The sequence below is a fragment of the Oryza brachyantha genome, chromosome 2 (genome assembly GCF_000231095.2).
Source record: "Oryza brachyantha chromosome 2, ObraRS2, whole genome shotgun sequence".
NCBI lineage: Eukaryota > Viridiplantae > Streptophyta > Magnoliopsida > Poales > Poaceae > Oryza > Oryza brachyantha.
The window spans coordinates 14,332,427-14,355,744 of NC_023164.2; the positions used below are offsets into that span (position 1 = coordinate 14,332,427).

At 42.6% G+C, this 23,318-nt stretch overlaps 1 protein-coding gene across 3 annotated transcripts; it reads right to left on the reverse strand.

Annotated features, from left to right (window-relative positions):
- Nucleotides 1–614: 614 nt before the first annotated feature.
- Nucleotides 615–7,789, reverse strand: LOC102702441 (ribonuclease TUDOR 1-like). 3 transcript variants are annotated; one of them, XM_015833738.1, is made up of 17 exons: nt 7,614–7,789; nt 6,736–6,908; nt 6,365–6,439; nt 6,027–6,245; nt 5,713–5,919; nt 5,414–5,632; nt 5,209–5,316; nt 4,909–5,079; nt 4,628–4,825; nt 4,182–4,535; nt 3,879–4,109; nt 3,621–3,806; nt 3,480–3,557; nt 3,206–3,400; nt 2,068–2,445; nt 975–1,189; nt 615–885 (listed from the first exon to the last, which is right to left on the reverse strand). In XM_015833738.1, exons 2-16 carry the CDS (start codon nt 6,886–6,888, stop codon nt 1,001–1,003), a joined length of 2,961 nt encoding a protein of 986 aa, XP_015689224.1. In that variant the 5' UTR covers nt 6,889–6,908; nt 7,614–7,789; the 3' UTR covers nt 615–885; nt 975–1,000. The 3 variants fall into 3 exon arrangements, with proteins under 3 accessions (XP_015689224.1, XP_040376598.1, XP_006647246.1); XM_040520664.1 differs by having other exon boundaries at nt 631–1,189; nt 6,736–6,902; XM_006647183.2 differs by having other exon boundaries at nt 631–1,189.
- Between the last annotated feature and the right edge of the window lie 15,529 nt (nt 7,790–23,318).

A 23,318-nucleotide genomic window follows, 5' to 3' on the forward strand; every position in this document is an offset into this window, starting at 1 on the left:
CCCTGTGCTTTTCTGGTCTTATAATTATGAGCATTTTTTCTATCACTGAGGTACCATAAAATATCATTTTTTTCTATATAATTTTAGTACCTTCTGATATCTAAGATATTGACATATACCAAATTTTACATTTTACATAGAAAACAGTGGTATATCTTGGTATCTTCTCAAATATGATAAAATTACTTTATAATTATACTGTTCATACGTTCTATCAATCTTGCATTTTAAAAAGGAACATACAGGAGCTGCCATGATAAGCCATCCAATACAGTGAAAATTGGTGGAGACTTATAGGCATTTCCGTACCGTGCAAAGTAGGAACAGGGTATCACCAGGAGAAGACAAACGTCAAAAATACAGGACCATGAATTGCGAGTGCCAAGCCTCTTGACGCAAACAGACTGCAGTGCAGAAGAATAGACTACTGGCTACACCACGCAAGTCAAGGCCATGACCGTGTCTTTCAGAAATAAGTCAAAAATTGCGACTCTGCAACTGCTAATTACTTGCACCAATAAAGCGTACATGTGAGATTCTCCTTCCAATCCACGAAAGTTCCATGAATGCAGTCAACGCAAGCATATAACGAGGTCAAAGAAAGAAAACCATCGAATCCAGAAAAGACGACAGTGACCATCTTGGGATTAGCTTCTAAGTTCAATCCTGAATTTTTAATCCAGAAAAGACGACAGTGACCATCTTGGGATTATCATGTTTGTCTACAAAAAAACTGCAGTGCGCAAAGTACACGACCTTATTGAGTTTAGGGGAAAAACAATGTATCTTTAACCTCAACATTACGATGTAAAACGGAATAATAATTCAGCATCAAGCAACAGCGCTCAAACTGAGGAAGTTTCGCCTCGCTAGCTTCTGTTCTAACTGCATAAATAAGGTAACCCTCATTCTCTATGGTTTCATCTAAGCTCCCGGTAAGAGTCCGACCCGGTGTCCAAAACTTGATAGCTTACCGACGGCATGGCTGCCTTGAGCTCATCTAGCGACGCCCTCCAGCTTTCCTGGCAGCTGGTGCTTGCTCTTCCTCGTCAGATTCAACATCTCCATACTGCCAGATCTGCAGCCTTTCCTTCTTTGCTTTCTCCTGGAACTGTTCCAGATTCTGGAGAGCAGCCTTTCTCTCCCTAGTATCCCACCTCTTGCTTCTTTCAAGCCGAGCAAGCCCTTCCTGCATAGAATAATAATATTAACAATGAAGATTAGTTTCAGATTACACAATTTTGTGAGTAGTTTGCAAGCAGCCTTTCAATCTCTAACGGAAGTAAAATAATATTCGTTGGCCAGTACGCTGATTAGCATTCATATATGATCCACAGATCTGATAAAATAGAGTGAGCCAGCATTCATCTACGACGCTGAATTTTCCTTTTCATTGACAGAATCAATATTTAAATACAATTCAAAATTTGGCGTGACAAGGCATATGATATCTGTGACTCAACTATATCAAACCAGAGAGTTTTCATGTGGCATTGGTTTTCTAAACTCAATCAGTTTTTTTTTCTTTTTTCGGTTTTTCGAGGACTCAAGTTAGCCAGATCCTAACTATATTAAAATACAGACCATCACAATCTTTGTAATATATCAGCATTTTTTAAACTCCTAAAGTATAACCAGCATATATTAAATATCATTAATTAAAAATATGCCTGAAGGAAGTTGCATATGAGGGGAATAAGGGCAAGGCATGCTGTGAAAAATGCTTCATAAGTCTATTTTACATCCTATAATCAATATTAGCGTGAAAAATATGGCCCTATCCTCAGTAGTCTGAATCACCCACTAAAACAGTTTAACCATATCACTGAAACAACTACTATCCATCCCCAAAAGACTCTTTTTTTATGAATCAGCACATCTGCCAAAAATGAAGTATTTTTGGGACAGAGATACTATTTTTTGTAAACCTCAATTTGCGGAGGATAGAAATCAACTTATTTTGGGGTAGAGAGAGTATGTGCAAAGACAGCAGACTTGGAAGAAGATAACTGGCAACTAATTCAAGCCCACCACAATTCACAAGGTTAAGTAGCAAATAGCACGAACCTCGAGCATGGCAGCATTGATGCTAGTTTCTGTCTCTGCATCAACCAGTGTAACACTCAGAATAGTTCCAGTCCCTTGTCCTTTGGACTTTCCACCAGAAGTATCACGCTCTTCAATCATTGCCCTATATTGTTTTTGGCTGTTGAGCAAACAATCATTCAGATAAACTGCTGCTTCATGACCAAAATCATCTTCTAGGTTGGGAACTTTTATGAAGGCAAGGCTGCACAACTGAGCAAGAGCAGGCGAAGAGGAAATTGATGGGTCAGCAGGCCGTATGCGATTGTAAGGAACAACTTCTTGGTTGCCATAGTCAATGTAGAACACTTCAAACTTGTCATCTGGAGATTCTACAGCTCCTCGAGGTCCATTCACAATCTGCAGATCAGTTACAATGGAAATACTCCTAATTATTTTGGAAAGACAAGAAGCTAGAAACAGGAATATCCAACTAAAAGAAGTACAGAAATGATAGTTCATAACAAGAATGAAACATTGAGTTTGTTCAAATTCATACATATGACCACATGGATGATGGATTATGTAAATAAAACAAGAATGAAATTACTAGCAGCTAAAGTAGTCAACAGCACATTAGTGAAGTCATGAGGTAAATAGACAGCATGTGCAGAAACAGTAATGCCCAAGTCTCTTAAATATATTCAACTAAAGAACAAATTGGTTAAGTCACTTTTATAATAATCCTTCATTTTAGCAGGCACATGGTAATTTATAGAACAAAAGTTTCAGCAAGTTAAGTGAATTACAATAGATTCTAACTATATAACAAATTTCCTGGGTCCAAATTATATCAAGTGGTCCAAACATTTAGTAAAAATAAGCAATAACTCAATTGTATTACCCAACCACTTGTAGACATTTTTGCTTGACTACACATAACAGCTTAACCAAGGAAAATTTAAATTCTGTCCACAAAGATAGCATATTATTAGCATTCCAGCAAACCCCTTTTGCAAGGAAAATTTTAAATACCAAAGGAAATTTTATGAAGTTATAGTAAGCAGCTGAGGTTAGCATAAACCTTAACCATGACCCCAACACAGCATAGTTTCGACTTTCAACATACATGTCAAGCATACCATGCAGCTTTCAGGATCAAGAAAGAAGCAAAACATACCATTGCCCTATTCCAGGAGTTGTCAGCGCTAAACTGAGCAAGAACTATTTCCCCCTTCACAGGATTAAATGCACCAATGACAGGTGCCTCTTTAAGTTTCAAAGATGTGAGCTGTTGTTGAATGGAAGCCACTCTTTGGTCACCTACTGTTTGGACATAGAACTTTCCACCACCAAGGATTTCAGTAACAATGACCTGAATATGGAAACCAGGTTAACAGTTTCTTTATAACATGGCAAGATTGCACTTATGAATATTTTCTTAATTAACGGACCTTCAGAATTTCCTTTTGTTTTGATTCAGATGCAGATCCATTCGAAACTTCTTCACCCTCTACATAGTTCTCCCAAATCTTGAAAAAGAAATTATGTCAGTTCGTTTTCTAATTGTGCAGTTCAAGAATAAAAGTGGTTACCTTGAGCTTCTGCTGCTTTGCAGACTGTTCAGCCCTTGTTAGAATATTTGCATCTGGAATCCTATCCAAGCCAAATGAACTAAGCTTGGCCAGACCAGCCTCTAGAAGGACAGAAGACATGTTGGTTTTGGACTCCCATAGGGAACCTAAGAATGTCCCAGTTCTATCAACTGCTTCAACCTCTATCTGCAGAATCAAGTGGCATTATTTAGAAATCAAAGGCCATGAGGTGGATAAAACAAAGATGCACAGTCATACCTCAACATCTCGTTGTAGGATTCTCCTCCTCATCAAAGCAATAGCTTCGTTCGAGTAGGGCTCATCCTTACCAGGGCATCTAACACCAGAGAATGAAAAGGCAATGCTGCAAGTCTCCTTAGGAATTGTTAGTTTGAAGCGGTGGCCACTGAAGACATATTCAACGATCGCAGAATGTCTTCTGTTCCGCTGTAAGAAAGGAAGGAAGTCTCTGGCCTTCTTCGCTGAAACCTGAGCACATAGGAACCATGAGTTAATAAAGGTGCCAAAGGAAAAGTAAAAGAACAAGCAAGAGTGCCAAACCATTGTCAAGTCAGTTATGTGCATCACAGGAGATTCTTTTGCAGAATGAACTCCTTTCTTTGCTTTCTCAGCTCGTGATTCAGCTGCTAACAGCAGGTCAAAATAGTGTGACCTTTCCTCATAGTCCCGATGTTTAGATGTTCTAGCGAAGCCTCGTGAGAGCAAAGTCTCAGCAATATTGATACCAGGTTGATTGCCAGAGCTTGGAACGGAAGAAACATCGTCACCATCAGCCTGCGAAGGTGAACCGAGGAAAACCGAACCATAATCCAAAACCCTGGCATCAGCCATGTTTGTTGTTGGCTGCCCATCCACAGTGCTGATCCTTCTAGAGTATTCCATTTCAACAGTCACCTGGAAATATAAAAAGAAGAGGGGAAATCAATAAACTTCCAAGTTTCAACAACTAGATTCCCAATGGATTATCATGAGCCCATGGTACATACTTGTTTCCCAATCAATCTTGTGCGCAAAAACTCCTTAGCTTCCCGGGCAAAATTATCAGGCTTCTCATCCCTACGGGGGTTACCCAGTTTAGGAGCTCTAATGCTTGAAAGGTTAACCCGGCGTTCTGCAGAAGGACTTCCGTAAGGAGCTGCATCATCAGCAACAATAATGCAGTCCCCACTCACGACCTCTACAACCTATGAAAGGATCAACACAAACCAAATTAGCTTCAACCACATGATCATGTTGAATACACTATTAGTGAGAACAGGGAACCCACTTTTCCAGTGAATTTCTGGTCATGGATTGGCTTTGAGTTTGTCACTGGCGGCTTAAATCCTGTCCAAATTCTCAACTGGTCCTTCTTAGCCTGAAGCTCAGCACTCTTCAGCTTTATTTTTGCATCAACATCCATCATGTTGGCACTCCACTCAACATACTTGGCAAGACCCTGCACAATTAATCATACAAAAGAATTTCAATGCAAGCAAATCTGATTATTATTAAAATAAAAGGCACAGGAATTTTATAAGAATCATGTAAGTCAAATGAAAGAGGGTGGATAAATAATTGGTCATACATTTTCAACAAGCTCAAGGGCCAGATCCTTTAATGTATCCCCTTCAGAGTAATACACCGAACCAATTATGTTACTGAAACTATCTGTGCCTTCCACCACAATTCGCACCTAGAGGGAAGGTCAGAATAGAACAAAAAGAAGTTATGAGAGATAGTAATTATTGATTGCAATGAGGTTTAAAACTCTGAATCATGATATGTCTTACATCTCTATTGAGAACCCGTGTCTCTGTGAAGTGCTTAGCTTCTAGTCCAAACCTGTCTGGTGGAATTTCAGTAGAAACTGCTGCTGCTGCAAGCCTTTGGGCTGTAGTCAGTGGTGCTGGAGTTCCCTCAGAATCTCCACCATTTGTAGTGCCATCAACAGAACTCTCTGCTTCAGCCACTACTGTAGGATTTGGTGGCCGCCTCCCCATAGATGGAGACTACATTTTTGCCTAATTAGTGTTCAATTCTAAAAGTAAAAAAGAAGCAATAGTAGACAAAGGGTCCATGACAAGCATACCTGAACTCCAGCAACATATATTTGAACAAATTGGAAACTTGGGAGCAAGTAAACACGAACAGTACTACCATCACGAACTTGTTCAACAATAGCTTCCAGACTTTTTCCTTTATTTGCAACTGCAAAACCCTTTGCATCAAAACCACTCGCTTCACCAATCGCTGATGGTGGAAGATCTCTAATTGATTCTTCAGCAGCACCAGGTTCCTGAAAGATTGCAAAGAAAGTGCATATAGAAGACATCAATAAAGCATTCATCTCTTGCAGTACAAAATACAAAAAGGGAGGGGACAGAAACAAAAAAAAAAACTAACCTTGCTCCAACGACCTAAACCCTGTTGCTTGGCAACTTCCTCCAACCTTAGAAGTTCAGCAAGATATGGACTTTGTTCGCCACCCTTTGGGCCTTGCTCCTTTACCCTTGCCCATCCTCCTGCAATTATCGAGTAGGCAACATTCTTGTCACCAAGGTAAACAGTACCAAATTCTCGTCCAACATTTGGAACTGTGTAATCCACTCTGAATGTGACCTCCTGTAACAGGTTTGAAATTTTCATTGTTAAAAGTGGAACAGGCGTGTTTTCTATGAACACAATGAAATATCTATACATATAGGTAAATTTAAAGAAAATCTAAAATCCACATAACATACCTTTCCTATGCAGAGTTTCCTTAGAAACTCCCTGCTTTCCCAAGCAAATGGCTCATCCACTCCACCACGGCGAGCCTTGAGCAGCACAAAGCTTTAGTTTCATTACATATAAGCGAAAAAAAAGAGGGAAAGATGTAGAGAATAACAATAAATTCCAAAGCTCTAAACTATATGAAAAATCTAAAACCAAAGCGTAGGAATATTAACTAAACGGTGGGAAGAATCCCAGTGTCAAACTGCCATATTACATTTCCATTAGTTTTAGGGGCTACAAAAAACCCGTCCACCCGTCCACTTTGGAACAGGCCAAAGAATTCCACAAATTCACGAGACAAATGAACCTAGAAAATTGAGTTCAGGTGAAACCTTACCAGCCTTGGGGCCATGAGATATGACAGAGTAATTGACTTCTCAGGCGGAGGGGTGTCTGCCTTTGTGCTCCCCATGATGAGAAGACAGTCCCCAGAAGTCACAGCCTTCACCTTACCCCTCAGCCATCCTGACGCTGCTGTGGCTGACGCCATGATAGAAAGCTAAGCTATACCTTGCGATCAAAAAAGAAGCACAGAACCAGTTTAGCCAAGCCAAATTTAGAGTGACCGGCCTACATGTCGTACAACCCACAAGCCTCCTCCTAAACAAAGACGCGGCAATCAAGATATTCAGGAGGAATCGTAGAGTAGTCGAAATAGTACGCAGGCAGTGTATCATATCACGATCTTTATTTATCCTACACTGGCATGGCTAAAAACGAGCAAGTTTCTCTAAAAGGAAACTTGGGAAAAAATTGCACCGGAAAGATTTGGCCCACACCCACCCCAAATAACTGCAAGATTCCAACCGCTCCAATGGCCAGAGCCCAAACCCCGGCCACCCTTTCTGCCACGGTGGCCAGCGCGCTAGCGAGTAAACAGAGCCAATGCGCAAGGACGTACAGATGCAAATCTCACCTCCCCCCCGACTCTTTTCACAGATATGTTCACAAAAAAAACACCCACGGAAAACTGCGACGCTAGCAGCACGCGCGGGGGCGCAGATCTGACGCCTAGCCCAACCAAAACCCCGCGCGATCTCACGAAATTCCGGCGCCACGGAACCAAGCGCCGCGCGGACCAACAGATCGGGCGGTGGCGGGATCCCGGACGGCCAGATCTGAGCCCCGGCCCACCCGAAACAGCACGAGACGGACACGGCGGCATCGGATCAGGGAGGGGGGAGGGGAGGGTGGGGGGCGGCGGCGATGGCTCACCTCAGCTCCGCCGCGATCGCCTCGAGAAGCCGCGGGGACGGCTAGATCTGGGGGCCGGCCGCGCGCGTCGTTGCCTCTCCTCCACGATCCTACGATCCCGTCGCCCGTCGCCGCTTCTCGCCGGCGTGGCCGCGACGAGGCGAGAGAGAGAGAGCGCGTGAGAGGTTTTTGGGGTGTAGCGATGCGCGGAGCCAGGGGGAGGGGGGAGGCCTCGGTTTTTATACTGGGAGAGTTAATTACCGTTTCGACCAATTAATTTACTGTATTTACCGTGGTTAAGCCAATGCGGAGGGAGGGATCGGGGGTCCACGGGGATAGATAGATCAGGTGACGTGGCGGCGGATAAGGCCCCACGTAGCAGTGAGAGGGTGCGGCGAGCGGGGCGTGCCGTGTCCGCCTGCGTCACGCAAACGGGGCGTGGATTTGTTAGGGGACACGACGGGCAGACGGTTAGGCAGAGTCAGCGTGGTAAATACTCTTTTACCCCGATTATTTTTGGGTTTGTTTGCGTTTGTAATACTGTATTTTCTACGATAATTTTTATATAAAAGATTATCGTTTTATATACGGAGAACTGATTCTTAATTTTTTATATTAGTTAATTTTATTATTTACACTATAAAATAGCTATAAAAATCAGATAATAATAAATTCTTAATTTTATATTAGTCAATTCCATTATTTACACTATAAAATAGGTATAAAAATCAGATAATTGTTTATCTTTCGTCCACCAAAAGAAGTGATATAGAGCTAAAGAGACGTATCCATTAGTACATGACATGAGTTGGATGTGAATAAGAATCGGATAGTATTTTTTTAATTTATACCAATAAAATTAATTATATTATTTTATTGGTTATCATATTTATTGATTCTAAAGTTGAGAATTCATGTGTTAATTGAATATTTTCCAAAATTCTCACCGGTAAAAATATAACCGTATATAGCTTGAACACCGACAAATACATATAGCATGTGTGAGTATATTTTGTATATGTGTGTATTTACATTTTTTTATACATTTTTGTGTGTATTTACAATTACATACATATATACGATATGCATTAAATGGAAAGTTTATGAATTGGAGCAACTATAGAAATTTACTAAATGCATCATATATTCATATGCATGGATATTTAAATAAAAAATATTAGTAGAGGTGGAAAATATAAAAATATCTATACATCCCGATGTAGAGAACAATGTTGTCCTAAAATTTATCCAAATGTTGTTTGCAAATCATATCATAATAATATATACGGGTTGATGATTAGCATGTCAAATCCAAATGCAAATCAGATGTGCAGTGAATTTAGACCATATAGCGATATATTCTAATCAATTTCCTATATCCACTTAATTTTATTTCAACTATGCAATAACAACACGAAACACGTCCTACATCAATTGACAATCATGAATTAAATTAGGTGAGAGGAAACAATACTTGATTCTATATTGATTTTTGCTAACTATTAATGATACTGCAACGCGGATAAGAATTATCTACTTCAATTTGCATTCAATTCATATAGGTAAAAACATTGTCGTATTTTAAAAATCTTAGGCATTGCATCGCTCATGTAGGCTAGATTCAAACATAAATTTGGACGGTGAGTACAATAATATCCAAATGTATAAATTGAAATCATCCCCATCATTTATCATATTTTAGTAGATCGAATATATTTAGATAGTAAGGTATGCTTTGATCGCAGCCAAACCAAAAGATTGGCTGAGAAAATATTAGTTGTTTGTTTGGTTTGTAGCTAAAAATGGCATGCAAAATTTTGGCAAACAAATCAAATGAAGTGTTTGCCAATTCTTACAAAAAAAAATGGCAATGGACCATTCTTGCCATGCCAAAAAAACATTGGCAAGACTAACAATGGCAATAAACCAACAAGCTCTAAGCATCCAATTTGCACACCTAGCTAGAATGAACTTGCCAAGGGAGTGATGATGAATGAATTGTGCTAAAAATGAGAGTTAAGCAAGTAAGAGAATAATAATAAATCATTATTATGACATTAATGCAACAATAATACTATATGATTTATCCTAAGCTCTAACTTTACCTTGTATGCGTGAGTAGCATTTTTCCGAATGTCTCAATTAAGATTTTGGTAAAAAAAATATATGTGTTTTTATTAAGTTTGCTTAAATACGTAGGAATAATTTGTATTGTAAATGACATTTGTAACATTTACCTTGTGTGGTTGATGGTGGCTAGAAACTTGTTTTCTTTATTTTTGGAGTTAATAGAGGATTCAACTACATTTGGATAAAGATAATCAAAGTTGGGCATGTTATTACTTTCTGACCATTTATTAATTTGTCTCATAGTTGCTATAAAAATATGGATATTTATTTGTCTTTTATAGAAGCAAAGGAGAGCACAACCTTCCATAATGCTAACGACATGGTCTTTTCTTGCTTTGTATTTGTTTGATTCATTTTCAAGGGCAAGAAGCTTGTGTTTCATTACTAGACTTGTTTCTTGCTACTATTGTTTTACTACGTCATAACAAAACTGTGGTATTTTGTTTTATTTACTCACACTACTACACTAGGGGTTGATATGTTCTTATTGTTGTGCCCTAGAAAGGTATTTTTACAACTACTTATCCATTGGAAACCATCTAGTTTAGTCTGGTAGTCGACTACCTTTGACACTTTAATTTTGGGCCTATATGTAATATTAAACAATTGAATATAATGGTGTCGTAGGGGAATACAATCCTCTACATATTCAAACTACATTCGATTTCAACAGCCGAAGACATGACGAATTTGGTTCTTTCAACTATGTTTTGGTTATTACCAAAAAAACGAGGATTTGTTATGCTTTGTTTGATTGAATAATGGATTAATGTGTCATCTACTTGCATATATGGTATGTAATAGCATTTGAATCTTTTCTTTCTCACCTCGTAAATTTATACAAAGTTATTCAATCAATCTCAGTGAGTAAATTAACTCAATCAATTATGGTTTGGGCTACCATGTAACCTTCTTTGAGGAAAAGTATGTGGGTTTGCCATTAGTAGTGTACTTTCAATTATTATTATTATTTGGTTCACAACTATAATTTTGTAGCTACTCTTTAAACGGTATGTCTGTATGGCGAGAACTATGGTAGGGCTTTTGAGGAATACATGTTATTAACTTAAAATTGGTGGGATCAATCCTCTCTAGACCAATTCAATGTAATGAGTTTTTTAATTATACAAAAGGATCACTAAAGTGGTGCAAACAGATTAGATTATTTTGTGTAGGTATGAAATTAAAAATCCATAGATCTGAGATGACAATTTACTACTATAAAAATTTTAGAAATGTTATGTCCCTGTGTCTAAATAGAAGCTAAAGTATCTAAGGCTCAAGCAGTTAGCCAATGCCACAATAATTGTTTCCATTGATCCAACACATTTTTTCCAAGATGATTTTTTGTACTACCAAATGCATGTGTGCGCCTATACCTTGTCTTGTTTTGCTTCTGTAGTTTAGTCATTCTCTTCTCAATGCTCCACGAGGAAGAAGAGCAGATAACGAGGTTGTTTATGGGGTAGCAGAGTTTCATTAGGGCCAAGGTGGTTGTCAGTGTTATGGATATGATATACATCTTATTCATGTGGTAACGTGCCACTGGGAATATCACATTTTCTATTTAATATGGATAGATATCCTAATACTATAGAAAATATATGATACAGGAAAGAAATTGTGCTTAAATAAGGAAAGATAAGCGATCTGATCCGAGTATGATCATGTATTACTGTTAACAGCAAAATTTGAATTTAGCCATTGGAGAGAAAAGCGGGAAAAGATAACCGAATCGGATAAGAATTGTGACAGTCGGACTAATTGTCACACCCGGAGTTTTGTCCCAAGCCTAAAATTCGTAAAGAAAATTCGTAAATAATAATTGGCTTAATCAACTTAGGAAAAATCTCTCTAAAAGAAATTAATTTAATTAAATCGAGGTTCGCAAATCGATTAACGAGATTTAAACTTCAATTGCAGACTATAAAATTTGGCCAAACAAATTAATTTAAAACTCGGCAAAAGTGGGACTTTTCTTTTTCCCTCCCTTTTCTTTCTCCCTTCCTTCCTAAATTGGGCCGAAGTCCAATTTGCCTCCCCTTCCTTTTCTTTTTCCTTTTTCTTTCTCCTCTCCTCCTTCTCGGGCCGGCCCAGCCGAGCCGGCCCATCTCCTCCGTTCGGCCAGCCCAGCCAAGCCGGCAGCCCTCCCGCGCGCGCCTCCTCCCTCCCTCCTGGGCCGCCGCCTCTGCCCAGCCCGCGCCGCACGAAGTCTGCCGCCCCCTCCCTCACGCCACTGACAGGCGGGACCCGCCTGTCAGTGACCGATCCGGGCGTCAGCCGAGTCCGCGGCCTTCGCCGCGCCGCCACCGAGTCCGCCTCGTCGCCGACTCGGTCTCCAACTACCTCGCCGCCCAAGCCGGCGCCACCTTCCCCTATAAATCCCCCTCTCCCGAGCGCCGCCGCCGCTTTTCCCCGTCCGACCCGAGCCACCGCCGTGCCGCATCACTTCGCCGCCGCAGTCGATCTCGCTGCTTGCGCCTCGCCACCCTCGCCGCCGGCTGTCACTCCATGTCCCGCCGTCTCGCCGACCTTCTGCCGCCCCCGTCGTCAGCGGCGGGTATCCCGAACTCCCTCGCGCCTCTTCCTTCCCTGCCGCCACTTCGGTCGCCACCGTCTCCGCCGCCCACCGATCACGCGCCTCGCTGCCGGTCGTTGCCGCGGGATCGCGTCATCACCATCGCCTCGTCCTCGCCGACTTGCTGCCTCTTCTCGTCGCTGCCAGTGCGCCATCCCCTCCTCTCTCCCTCCCTTTTTTCGTCCCCGCCGGGTCTCCTCGCACCCACGCCGTTGCCGGGTGCCGTGCGCTACCGGCGCTCGCCGCCGCATCTCTACCTGACGTCGCCGTCGTCGCCCTCCCGCCGCTGACCGTCGCCGTCGTTGCCGGTCATCGCTGCGTCATCGTGTCGTCACCGCCGCGCCGTGCGCCGCCGCTGTCGCCGCCCGCCGGTTGCTGCCGTCGGCCGAGCACCCGCTCCCCGCTCCCCTGCTCTCTTCTTTGACCGACGGGCCCCACCCGTCGGCCTCACCCTCTCTCCCTCGCCCCGTGGCCCACCTGGCAGCAGCCCGCCCCTCACTCCCTTTCTCTCCTCCTCCGGGCCCGCTTGCCAGCCTCTCTCTCCCTCTTTCCCACCGACAGGGGGCCCCCACCTGTCGGCGCGCCTCCTCTCTCCTCGCTGACGTCAGCAGCCCCATTAATTACGCAATAATTGATTTATGACTTTTCTGTTTAGTTAAAAAACCCAGAAAACTTCTAAAATTCATAAGTAATTCATCTAGTCTTCGTTTAGGTCCATTCAAATTTCATTAAATTCATAAAATTGTCAAGAATCCATTAAAAATACTTTCTTTTACTACTTCAGTAGAGTTTATGCCTGTTTTATTTATTTTTATGCTTTGTCACTTAGATTCGAACCCCACCGAAGAGTCGGTTTACTTCGAGATCGTCGCCGAAGTACCCCAGGGGCCAGAGCAAGGCAAGTGGCACTCATCTTTGATCATATTAAACCCATTATTGCAAATTCCCCGCTTTATTTATTCAAATATCCATTGTTTTAATTAAGGTATCTATTGTATTTATTTTTCGGGTAATCCTTATTATTATATCGTTGATTATCCAACTTTATTCATGCTAGACCAGGGGTAACTTGATTAGAGTTAGGCCTAGGTTAATGCTTAGCCGTGCTTAGATCAAGTAGCTCATGGGCTCATTTAATAATCATGCTTAGTTCTGAATAGCTGTAATAATGATTCATTACCCGGTTCGGGCTAATGTCAACTAAAATATTACTAATGGTGGACTGTGGGTGCATGGTTTTGAGAGTCACACCCATGGCAATTAACAACCGGTTCACGGGAAACCCTGGAAGTAATTCAGTGCTAGCCACATGCCGAAATGGGTAAGGTGGGATTTGAAGCATGGCTTCGAACTATTTGACGTACCAAGGCAAGGGTAGGTGTGATGAAGTATGGATGGGCAATCATGGTGTAACGAAAGCCTCTGCTGCTTCCGGATCTACCAAGGCACAAGAGGGGACTGCCCGACTTGGTGTAAAGGAGGGGGTGAAACCTGAAGTGCGGTGCGATTAAATAGGGAGGGTTATGTGACGGGTCCTATCACGGTCTCCTTTCCGGTATACCACGGTGGTATGTCGGCGCACGTTCAAGTGTAGTAGAGTCGTGTCTTGTGGATACAGTAGTACACCTCTGATCAGAGTATAACCTATTCGAATAGCTGTGCCCACGGTTACGGGCGAACTCCCAGCTTCACTATGATTAGTGAACCTTAAATGACTTGGGTAAACTGGTTTTCACTTCGGACTACTGCAACGTGGTTTAACGTTGAGTAGTGGTTGGGCCTGTTGCAACGTGGTGTAACGTTAGACAGTTTTGTGGTATTTTACAACTGTTATTTACTTACTCTTTAACGTATTTAATTACCTTTATTCGGTTTATTCTCTGTTATTTATTTAAGTGTTGCTTTATTGCAACTAACCCTAAGCCTATCCTTGATGATCCTTATGCATCATTTATTATCCTCTTTTCCGTGTTACTTGTTGAGTACGGTGGTTTGTACTTAACCTTGCTCAATTTCCCCCTCCAGAGCTAGAAATTGAGTCCGATGGAGGTGACTCTCAGGAGTGAGCTGGTCTACCGTTGAAGCTTTGGCTATGGACTGGAGCCGTACCCGCTGGAGCTAGTCTACCTTTCTTTCCGCTGCATTTCCGTTAGAATAAGTGTTTTTTTCAGTTGTTTCTAAGAACGATGGTTATGTAATCAACATTGTCTTTTTGTGTACCCTGGCTGGTCCTGGACAGGGATTCTAATACACAATTAAGTTCAGAAATTCATGTGAGGAATTTCTGGGCGTAACAAGTTGGTATCAGAGCCTCCTTTGACCGTAGGATCAGCCCAATGGAAACCCTAAGAGCCTTCTGCTTTCTATGTTTGTGCATAGTTTGTGAAAGTTAGAGTGTCCTTCACGACAGGATACCCCTATGAGCCAGAGTACACGATCCATCCTCTCGAAGGCGAGTTTCCCCACCGTGTCAGGTTGGAGCTACACGGAATCCCCGTTTACCTCCCTAACTTGGAAGCAGAAGGAGCCGGAGGCTCGCATGAGCATGCCTGCCAGGAGGCCGCCTACAGTCTGATGACAACGCTCAGGGCCAGGCACAAACCTGACGTTTCGGCATTCGGCATACCGATATCATCCTGGTCGTGAACCCAATTCCATGGTCAGTAAGTTTCGGTCTACCCGGAGTGAGCAAGACCCTACCTTCGGTAGGATGTGCACGGTGCTGCAAGGCCTCGACCAGATGCATCACGACCTCCATGAAGCGTCCAAGGCCTTGAACGACGCCAAGCTTACTCAGATCGTCCGTCTGCAGGATGAGATCGACCGTTTGAAGAAGGAGAACGTCAGGCTCAAAGGACTCCTAGAGCCCGGTGGTGCAAGGCTTCGCACCACGGCAAGGAAGCGAACCCGTGGGCCACCAAGAGTTCAGTTTTACCCCAATGCCCCGGATAAACCAAGACCACTGATGCAAACGGTGCCGACGTCACCGACCTCGGTTCCCGAGGAAGGTGTCTCCCCTTTTGACACTGCAAGAAACCGCAATAGCACCATCTCAGTCTCTAGCAGCAGTGAGTCCGCCTCTGGTGAAGATGAAGACGGTCTCCCCAACAACTCTAGAGCCGATCCGAAGACGAGGAAGAAGATCCGTCCCCTGCCGTTGACCGTCGCTCTCCCTCCGCGCACTAGACGTCACCTTTAGCTTCGTTCTTAGTCGTTGTGTGCTAGTTTTGGTGTGTTAGGTTTGCTTCGCTTGGGGCTAGTGGTGAACCATAGCAGTAGTGGGGTTATGGTTGTACCGTCAGGAGTTGTGTGGTTTTTAAGCGTGTTTCTTAAGCAACACAATTACAGTTCATTAATTAAATAAAGCCCCCGTTTGTTTAGTCGTTTCTTTTTCTTCTTTCCCTTTCTGTTCCCTCCCGCTCCTGCAGATGGTGAACACTCGCAACGGTAACCGCGACACCGACCACTCCAGCACCGGAGGACCTCCACCTCCTCCACTAGAGAACCCGTCACTTGCTCAGATCCTCGCTAGCCAGACACAAATGCTCACCCTCATGATGCAGCAGATGCAGCAACAGTAACAGCAGCATCAACAGGTGCTACAGCAGCTTCTAAACCAGCACCAGAACAACCAACAGCAGCATGGACCACCCCCTGTGCAGTCAAAGTTACCAAAGTTCCTCCGCGTCCGTCCCCCAACCTTCTCAAGCACCACTAACCCCATGGAAGCAAGTGATTGGCTCCATGCCATTGAGAAGAAGCTCAACTTACTGCAGTGCATTGACCAGGAGAAGGTCTCATTTGCTACGCATCAACTGATGGGTCCCGCCTCTGCTTGGTGGGATAACTTCCTGGTTACCCGCACCGCTACCACAGAAGTGACATGGGCGGAGTTCTGTGTCAACTTCCGCAAAGCTCATATCCCTGACGGGATAGTCACACAGAAGAAGCGTGAGTTCTGCGCTTTGCAACAAGGTACCAAGACAGTGACAGAGTACCTTCATGAGTTCAATCGCCTAGCGCGATATGCTCCCGAGGATGTCCGCACTGACGCCGAAAGACAGGAGAAGTTCCTCGGAGGTTTGGATGATGAGTTGAAGAAGTAGTTGCTTTCGGGTGATTGTGCTGACTTTGAGAGGTTGGTCGACAAGGCCATCCGTCAGGAGGACTAGCACCTCCAGATGGATAAGAAAAGGAAGGCCTCCCAGTTCAGGTCCAACCAGCCGCACCCGCAGAAGCCTCGGTTCCACATCGACCCTCATCCTCAGAATCAGCAGCACGGGCAATCGACCTTTATTGTCCACCAACACTGTCCCTACAACCCCAACAACTTCTACAGTGGTGGCTCATCCCAGTGTGCTCCACCTCAGCGTGCTCTCCCTGCACCAGCTCCTCGGCAACAGAATGCACCTCCACCAACAGCTCAACCTCTTCCAGCTAGGAAGGATACAGGTTCTAAGCCTAGGGTGTGCTACAATTGTGGCGACCCAGGTCACTTTGCTGACAAGTGCCCGAAGCCGAAGCGCAGCGGGCAGAGGTTCGTGCAAGCTCGCGTGAACCACATCACCGCAGAAGAAGCACAGGCTGCGCCAAAAGTAATACTGGGTACGTTTCCTGTCAACTCCGTACCTGCTACAGTACTTTTTGATTCTGGTGCTACCCACTCTTTTATTTCAAGAAAGTTTGTGGGATTTCTTGGGTTAAGAAGGGAAGAGTTAAGAAACCCGATGCGGGTTAGTACTCCAGTGCATAGTATGATTTCGGACCTTTATAGCCCTAATGTGCCCATAGAGATCCAAGGGACATTTTTTCTAGTCAATCTCATCCTTCTCGAATCCAAAGACCTATATGTCATTTTGGGAATAGACTGGCTTACCAAGTATCAAGGAGTGATTGATTGTGCCAAGCGTAGTCACCCTAACTAGTGAAGGTGGTGAAGTTGTGGCATATCAGTCGCCGGAGTCAGTGATAATATGGACTAGTTTGAATCAGATGGAAGCTGAAGAGCAACCCTCGGAAACAGTCAAAGATCCAAAGAAGTTGGAAGACATACCAGTGGTTTGTGAGTATCCGGAGGTGTTTCCAGATGATCTCACAACGATGCCGCCAAAAAGAGAGATCGAGTTCCGTATCGACTTGGTACCAGGAACTGCACCGATCTATAAGAGACCCTACAGGATGGCAGCTAATGAGATGGCAGAAGTGAAGAAGCAAGTGGATGAACAGCTTCAGAAAGGTTACATCCGACCGAGTACCTCGCCTTGGGGTGCCCCGGTTATCTTCGTTGAGAAGAAGGACAAAACTAAGAGAATGTGTGTAGACTACCGTGCTTTGAACGATGTCACCATCAAGAATAAGTATCCTTTGCCGAGGATTGATGATCTGTTTGATCAGTTGAAGGGAGCCAAAGTCTTCTCCAAGATCGATTTGGGATCAGGGTATCACCAGTTGAGAATTCGGGAGATTTGAACCTTCGCCAGCGAAGATGGTTGGAATTGATCAAGGATTATGATTTAAGTATCCATTATCATTCGAGCAAAGCAAATGTAGTTGCAGATGCTTTAAGCCAGAAGAATTATTGCAATGCCGTTGTGGCCACGGAAGTTTGTGAGCAGTTACAGCAGGAATTTAAACGACTAAATTTGGGTATAGTCGAAGGAGGTTTTGTGGCAGCCCTAGAAGCGTAGCCCACATTGGTGGATCAAGCTCGCCAATTTCAAGCAACTGCCCCGGAGATAGCTGAACTAAAGAAAAATATGCGAGTTGGTAAAGCTCGAGATTTTTCAGAAAATGAACATGGAACAATCTGGATGGGAAACATGTTGTGTGTACCGGATAACAAGGAGCTAAAGGAGTTGATACTTCAAGAGGCTCATCAAACCCAGTACTCTATTCATCCCGGGAGTACCAAAATGTATCAGGATCTCAAGGAAAAGTTTTGGTGGGTCAGTATGAAGAGAGAAATTGCAGAATATGTCGCCTTGTGCGATGTTTGTCAACGAGTCAAAGCAAAACACCAAAGGCCAGAAGGACTGTTGCAGCCTCTTCAGATTCCAGAATGGAAATGGGAAGAAATCAGGATGGATTTCATCACTAGTTTACCGAGGACCGCTGCCGGTCATGACTCGATTTGGGTAATCGTTGATCGATTGACGAAGGTCGCCCATTTCATACCAATTCACACTACCTACTTAGGGAAAAGACTAGCTGAGATTTACTTGGCTAGGATCATGTGTCTACATAAAGTACCTAAAAAGATCGTTTCTGACCGAGGAGGTCAGTTTACCTCAAAGTTTTGGCAGAAGTTGCAGGAAGAGTTGGGAACCCAACTGAATTTCAGCACAGCTTATCACTCGCAGACAGATGGTCAGACGGAAAGTAATAAAACAGATTCTTGAAGACATGCTCCGAGCTTGTGCTCTCGACTTTGGTGGAACTTGGGATAAGAATTTGCCGTATGTAGAGTTTTCATACAACAACAGTTATCAAGCCAGTTTGCAGATGGCACCTTTTGAAGCGTTGTATGGTCGGAAGTGTCGTACACCCCTCTTCTAGGATCAAACCGAAGAACGTCAAGTTCTTGGGATTGAAGTTTTAAGTCAGGCGGAAGAAAAAGTCAGAATAATTCATGAAAGGTTGAAAACAGCCCAAACCAGACAGAAAAGTTATGCAGATAATTGTTGAAGGGACTTAGCCTTCGAAGCAGGAGACTATGTGTACCTCCGCGTCACACCTTTGCGAGGAGTACACCGGTTTCAGACCAAGGGAAAGTTAGCACCACGGTTCGTGGGACCATACCGAATAGTGGAACGCAGGGGAGAAGTCGCGTATCAGTTAGAACTCCCTGCTAACATAGCCGGAATCCATGACGTGTTCCATGTGTCGCAGCTCAAGAAGTGTCTCCGTGTGCCTGAAGAACAGACCAACTCCGAGCACATCGATTTACAGGAAGATCTGACTTATGTGGAGAAACCAGCACGGGTTCTGGAAACCAGTGAAAGGAAGACTCGGAACCGTGTGATCAGATTCTGCAGAGTTCAGTGGAGTCACCACTTAGAAGAAGAAGCGACGTGGGAAAGAGAAGATGAGCTCAAGGCCGCCCATCCGCACCTCTTCGCCAGTACCTCCAAATCTCGGGGTCAAAATTCCGTTTAAGGGGGGTAGGTTTGTCACACCCGGAGTTTTGTCCCAAGCCTAAAATTCGTAAAGGAAATTCGTAAATAATAATTGGCTCAATCAACTCAGGAAAAATCCCTCTAAAAGAAATTAATTTAATTAAATCGAGGTTCGCAAATCGATTAACGGGATTTAAACTTCAATTGCAGACTATAAAATTTGGCCAAATAAATTAATTTAAAACTCAGCAAAAGTGGGGCTTTTCTTTTTCCCTCCCTTTTCTTTCTCCCTTCCTTCCTAAATTGGGCCGAAGTCCAGTTTGCCTCCCCTTCCTTTTCTTTTTCCTTTTTCTTTCTCCTCTCCTACTTCTCGGGCCGGCCCAGCCGAGCCGGCCCATCTCCACGGTTACGGGCGAACTCCCAGCTTCACTGTGATTAGTGAACCTTAAATGACTTGGGTAAACTGGTTTTCACTTCGGACTACTGCAACGTGTTGTAACGTTGAGTAGTGGTTGGGCCTGTTGCAACGTGGTGTAACGTTGGACAGTGTTGTAGTATTTTACAACTGTTATTTACTTACCCTTTAACGTATTTAATTACCTTTATTTGGTTTATTCTCTGTTATTTATTTAAGTGCTGCTTTATTGCAACTAACCCTAAGCATGTCCTTGATGATCCTTATGCATCATTTATTATCCTCTTTTCCATGTTACTTGTTGAGTATGGTGGTTTGTACTCAGGCTTGCTCAATTTCCCCCTCCAGAGCTAGAAGTTGAGTCCGATGGAGGTGCCTCTCAGGAGTGAGCTGGTCTACCGTTGAAGCTTTGCCTGTGGACTAGAGCCGTACCCGCTGGAGCTAGTCTACCTTTCTTTCCGCTGCATTTTCGTTAGAATAAGTGCTATTTTCAGTTGTTTCTAAGAACGATGGTTATGTAATCAACATTATCTTTTTGTGTACCCTGGCTGGTCCTGGACAAGGATTCTAATACACAATTAAGTTCAGAAATTCGTGTGAGGAATTTCTGGGCGTGACACTAATCGGCTGGAGATAGAATCGGATAAAGCCGATGGAAAATGAATCAGGTTAGGAGACGGTTACATTAGTGGAGTCAGATCCCGATCAGAGTCCGATTGGGCCCTGGAAAGATGCAGATTGATTATATCAGGGGGTACAAATACAACACCCCGTCGCTTGTAAAATGATCAATAGACATCTGATCAATACAACTTTTGGTGCATCGCCTAACTTTCGACAGGAGTGAGCTCTCGGTGCGAGGTAAGCTTCGCAATGTGAGTTCATAATTGTCAACTCATCGGATCGGCTAGATAGAACTATCTCGATTTAGTTCGATCTTCTCTCTAGTTTGTTCGATGGTTTACCTGAGATTTGTTGTTGTTTCAATCTATGCATTAGTTTGGAGTAATAGTTTATTCTTAATCAAGGTTTATGCTAGTACTTTGTCAAATTTGTTGGTATGGGTTTGGTTCACGTGATTATATCTCGGTTTAGTTCGATCAATATCATTTGCTGAATCTATTTTTATAGATTAGATCGAGTATTGCGTTCCTTTTGCTAGAGTTCTACCGACATTATATCAAGTAATCTATTGGTTTATATGTTAAACTCATAGATCGTCATGTTTTCTGTAATTATATTGGCTCAGATTGCATACTGTCTTGGTTTGGTTCGATTTAGTTCCAAAAGCTTGTCTAATCTGCTAAGTTTAGCAAATAAGTCGATAGATTATGTTGATTTAGTAGTTAATTATCAATATCATGCAATTTTCTATTAATTTCATGCTTGATCATATTTAAGCCTGAACTGCCTTGGTGTAGTCTGATCTTATAGGTTTAGCGTAAGTATGCATGCGGTTGTTTAATATTGTTACATGTTGGTAATTAATCTAGTAGTCTAGTTTTATCATATTTAATTTACATTGAATCATATCGGCTACTGCTTGCATGTGAGATTAGTGGTAAATTAAGCTGATTAGCTGGTTAATCTTGAGATTGTCTCGGTTAAGTCCGATTTTTCAGGAGAGATTAGTTGATTGACTTATTTGATAGTTATCATACTCATAATTCAACGGATAAGTTATTTTAAACTTATCTACCATGAAATCCCTATAAAACCGAATGACATAGTCCATCGGCTAAGGTCCGAAAGCGATATCGGTTATCTAGCCGATAGAATCTTTGGGTTTAATGTTTTATCAATGTTTGTTTATATCTTGTCAGTTACATGATCAAACTGGCTGGCACTGAGGTGGTCTTAGATTGACTTCCAGGCCTTTGTGTATGACATGTTAGGATCAACTTTTGACGTCAACAATTACATAAAGTTTTCTCCGATTCTTACTTGGAGAAGGGGTACTTGTCCGATTCAAGGAGATGTCTCGCTGCTAGCTGCTTCAATCTCATCGACTTTGTTGTCACAGTGTAGTTGGATAGCTACAAGAGTAGATAGCTCCTATTGTATTTATTGTGGTTTTTTGCCAAATATATATGAAGAGGAGTAGGGCTATTATCCATCATCGTGGGGCCACCTATATAAAAATCCATGTGTTATCCTTGTTGTTGTTGTCGTCTCACAAATAACTTGGTATCAATCGAACTCCATCTCTTCAAATATTGTAGTTAGATATTTATTCGACAATAGTGGCCAACATAAAATTTGTGATTTTTATTATAGTGTTGAACCAGTAGGGTTTAGAGCAATGCATTATTAAAGTTTCGATTACCCTCATTTATGTGGACTAGTTATTTTTTTTGTCAATAAGTATTGACCCTTTATCATCTCGAGCTCAAACTTTTGCCACTACTCCAATGTTTTTTATTATTCCTTGGTGTAGTTGCGATATCAACACAATTCCCTCTTCACGTATGGTTACTCGATGCTATGGAAGAACCCACCCCCATTTTTAGCTCTTATATACACAACAACTATGGGTGTTGCAGATTTAAATATGTATTATAGCTCAACTTCTTCTTCTTTTTATACCCTTACCTTTGATAATGAGTTTCATTTATTTAATAGTTAAAATAACACTCTTCTTAAGAGTCACTTTAGCTCTTGCTCAGAGAGATATTAAAAGAAGCTTAGCCTATTCTACCATGTCTCAATTGGGCATGTATTTCTACAGCATTGAAACTTAAAAAGTAGTGCATTAAGAGTAGATTCACCATCTGAAAAATATTGGACACAACAATTATCAAACCTCCCCCATTTGATTGTGGTGATGATTGGCTATAGACCTAAGCCTTTATGGATGTCGCATGTCAGTGCTACTGAGTGACATATGGGCTAGGCAGTGTTGTGCTGTGAGAATCGTATATACTATACTAGTGCTAGGTTATGTTCGATGGCTAATATTTGATGCAATAATTTGTAGTGTTACGAGGTAGGTAGAAAATGAGGGTGCCAATCTCAACAACCATGCTAATTGCTTGTCCCTGCGCTCTACTAGGGGTGGCAGGAAGAGGTTTTCATTGCACTTGTTGAAGAGAGCATTTGATATTGTAGTAATTTACAAGCATTTGTTAAATACGTCACATCCTTTTTCCTATGTTGTTGCACCATTTCTCAAGTTATTTTTGCTACAACTAAACTTGATTTAGTTTATGTTGTGTGATGATTGTTTTGTTGAGTGTTGCAATTCCATTAGCCTTATAGGATGTTGCTTTGCCCTACCCTTATGCAAGTGTCTCGTGGATTTAGTTTTATTTCACTCTGAGTGACCTAGTTATGACCCACATCACCCTATACCCCTAGACCATCCCCTAAGTAGTGGTGGACAAAAAGCTCAAAGCTTGTGGTTTTATCGACTCAACTTGTACTGGCTCAAACTTGTAGTCTTGAATTATTGATGAGTTAAGCCAAGATGGGATTTTAGCTTAAGAGTT